Source organism: Hippocampus comes, unplaced genomic scaffold (genome assembly GCF_001891065.2).
Source record: "Hippocampus comes isolate QL1 unplaced genomic scaffold, H_comes_QL1_v1.1 scaffold268, whole genome shotgun sequence".
Lineage (NCBI taxonomy): Eukaryota > Metazoa > Chordata > Actinopteri > Syngnathiformes > Syngnathidae > Hippocampus > Hippocampus comes.
In genome coordinates, this window is record NW_017805193.1 from 68,740 (window position 1) to 71,209 (window position 2,470).

The 2,470-nt window shown below is 42.7% G+C and overlaps 1 protein-coding gene across 1 annotated transcript in view; it reads left to right on the forward strand.

Annotated features, from left to right (window-relative positions):
• Positions 1 to 2,150, forward strand: part of LOC109515125 (uncharacterized) — a 9,040-nt gene extending 6,890 nt beyond the window's left edge. The window contains exons 5-6 of the mRNA XM_019868727.1: positions 1,146 to 1,235; positions 2,087 to 2,150. Coding sequence (XP_019724286.1) covers positions 1,146 to 1,235; positions 2,087 to 2,150 — 154 coding nt within the window. The remainder of the gene's footprint in view (positions 1 to 1,145; positions 1,236 to 2,086) is intronic.
• Positions 2,151 to 2,470: the final 320 nt, after the last annotated feature.

Consider the following 2,470-nt stretch of genomic DNA (forward strand, 5'->3'; position numbering starts at 1 on the left):
ATGGAGGGGTGTTGCAAATCATGAGGACCTGCCAAGTGGTATGATAGCATTGTTTTATACATGTCCTTGGCTAGGCCTCAGTTTCAAAATCAGTCCTTGGTCCTTGGCCTAGGCCTCGGAGGCAAGTCCTTGGCCTTGGCCTTGGGTTGCCGGTCCTTGGACACACTTGGCCTTGCCTCGGAAAATTTTCCAAGTCCTTGGCCTTGGCCTTGGCCTCGGAGGCAAGTCCTTGGCCTTGGCCTTGGCCTCGGGTTGCCGGTCCTTGGACACAACACTGATCTTGTTCCTTGTTTATGTCAATGTCTAAAATAAAGCAATCATTCTTTCAAGTAACACACGCACATTCATTCACATCACAACTCCCTGCCCTTTTGACTCCATCAAATCCATGGTATTTTAATCACTGTGTCATGACATTTATTTTCCACATGATGGCGCAATAGAACAAATGGAGCCTCATGATGCTTTGGCCCAGGACCGACCCAGTTGGATGGAAAGCCTCATTGCCTCACGAGGCTTCAGTTTCCCATCACTACAGTCTGGGTGTCACTGGCCTCATTAAAAACTGACATTACTCCACTGACTCCAGAAGAATGTCAGATCATTGAAGAAATGCTCAGGGTTCTTGCTCCTTTTGACCAAGCCACAAGAGAACTGTCTGAGGAAAAAGGGTCTCTGGTTTAAAGGTCATTCCTTTGATGAAAATGATCCACAATGAGCTTCAACGTCAGGCCACAACAGTGACAACAACAGCTGCTCAACAACTGGCTGAAAACCTTCGTAAGCGGCTAATTGATGCTATTTGCAGCATGGAATCACTCAGTGTGATGACACTGGCAACACTGTTTGATCCCAGATTTCAAAAAGTTGGATTTGTTAGTCAACAAAAGGCAAGTGAAGCAGTGAAGAGAGCAGTCGGAGTGTGCAATGGAAATGAGGAGCCAAGAGCCTGACCCAACAGAAGAGCCTGGCCCTCGCTCATCACATGGGTCAGAATCCAGTTCAGGTCAGAAAACACATTTCTTTGTGTTTATTCGTATACTTCTGTGGCACTTTGTCATATGATAATGAACTATTGTTTGACTATTTTTCGGGCACAATCTCTGGAAAACATTTGATATGGAGGTTGCAGAGACCCAGAAGACCTCAAATGCAACAGCTGACTCCATAATTGAAGTCCAACGCTACCTGGCAGAAGCAAACACACCCAGACACCATGACCCTTTACAACAGCGGTCCCCAAACTTTTTCCTGTGAGGGCCGCATAAGCTTTCGCTTCTGTGATGGAGGGGCCGGGGTCAGTCTGGAACAGAAAAAGGGTGACCGCAAGAGTACGGAAATGTAAAAATGGATTGTTTTCCAGAAACCCACACAAAATGAAGCCGCCTCTTGACAGATGAGACTGACAGACGTTTCTTTGCGCTGAATGAAACAAAAACAAAAACATCGTTTGTCCACTTTGGGTTAAATACCCTGCATTCTATTTTTCTCTGACCGAACCTTTTTGCCGACAAATCCACATCGATGAAAAATAAATCAAATTACTCAGTGGTATTTTCAGGGGGCCGGACCAAATGCGGAGGCGGGCCGGATCCGGCCCGCGGGCCGTAGTTTGGGGACCACTGCTTTACAATATTGGAAATGGAACCAGAGAACATATCCATATCTGCATCAACTTGCACTTAAAACTCTCTGCTCACCATCATCATCTGTACCATGCGAAAGAGTACTGTATTTTCTAAGGCTGGGGAGCTGGTGTCAAAGAGGAGAAATCGCCTTGGAGCAAAGGCACTCAAAGCACTTTTGTTCCTTAATAAAAATTCATCAACTAATGACTTTATAGTCTTTTATTTCATATGATTTCACGGTGAACAACATTTTCTACATAAGTTAATAATTGTAACTCTGAATTGTAAGTCAGATTTGCTATATTTTACATACCAACTCACTTCAGCATTTACACAAACAAGGAATTTCTTTACCTGCAATGATTTTATAGCTACTGCAGGGGTCACTATTGGGTGACCAACACAGTATCAATGCAGTGCCGACACAGTTTGTGTAATGTGTCAATACACTCCTTGAGGTATCATCGTCCCATCCCTACTGTTCACAACCTGACAATAAACTCTCAGACTCTACTGAAATAGGAAATTCACATACCAAAAATATGGACTTCAAAAACTTTACAAGACATTCGACCCTAAAAACAATTTGGACGCTGACAATCATTTCTTTAAGAATAATCACAGAATTTCAAACTCTGAGTATTACATGGACGTACAATTCAATACAAATGTACTTTCAGTGATACATAGTAGAAGTCTCAATAAAAACTTCACCAAAATCAAATACTTGAGGAAATTCAATAAATTTAAAATCATCGCCATGTCAGAAACTTGGCTCGACGATGAAAAAACAAGTGAAATGAAAATGGAAGGATATGAAATGTTTGCAACAAATATTGAAA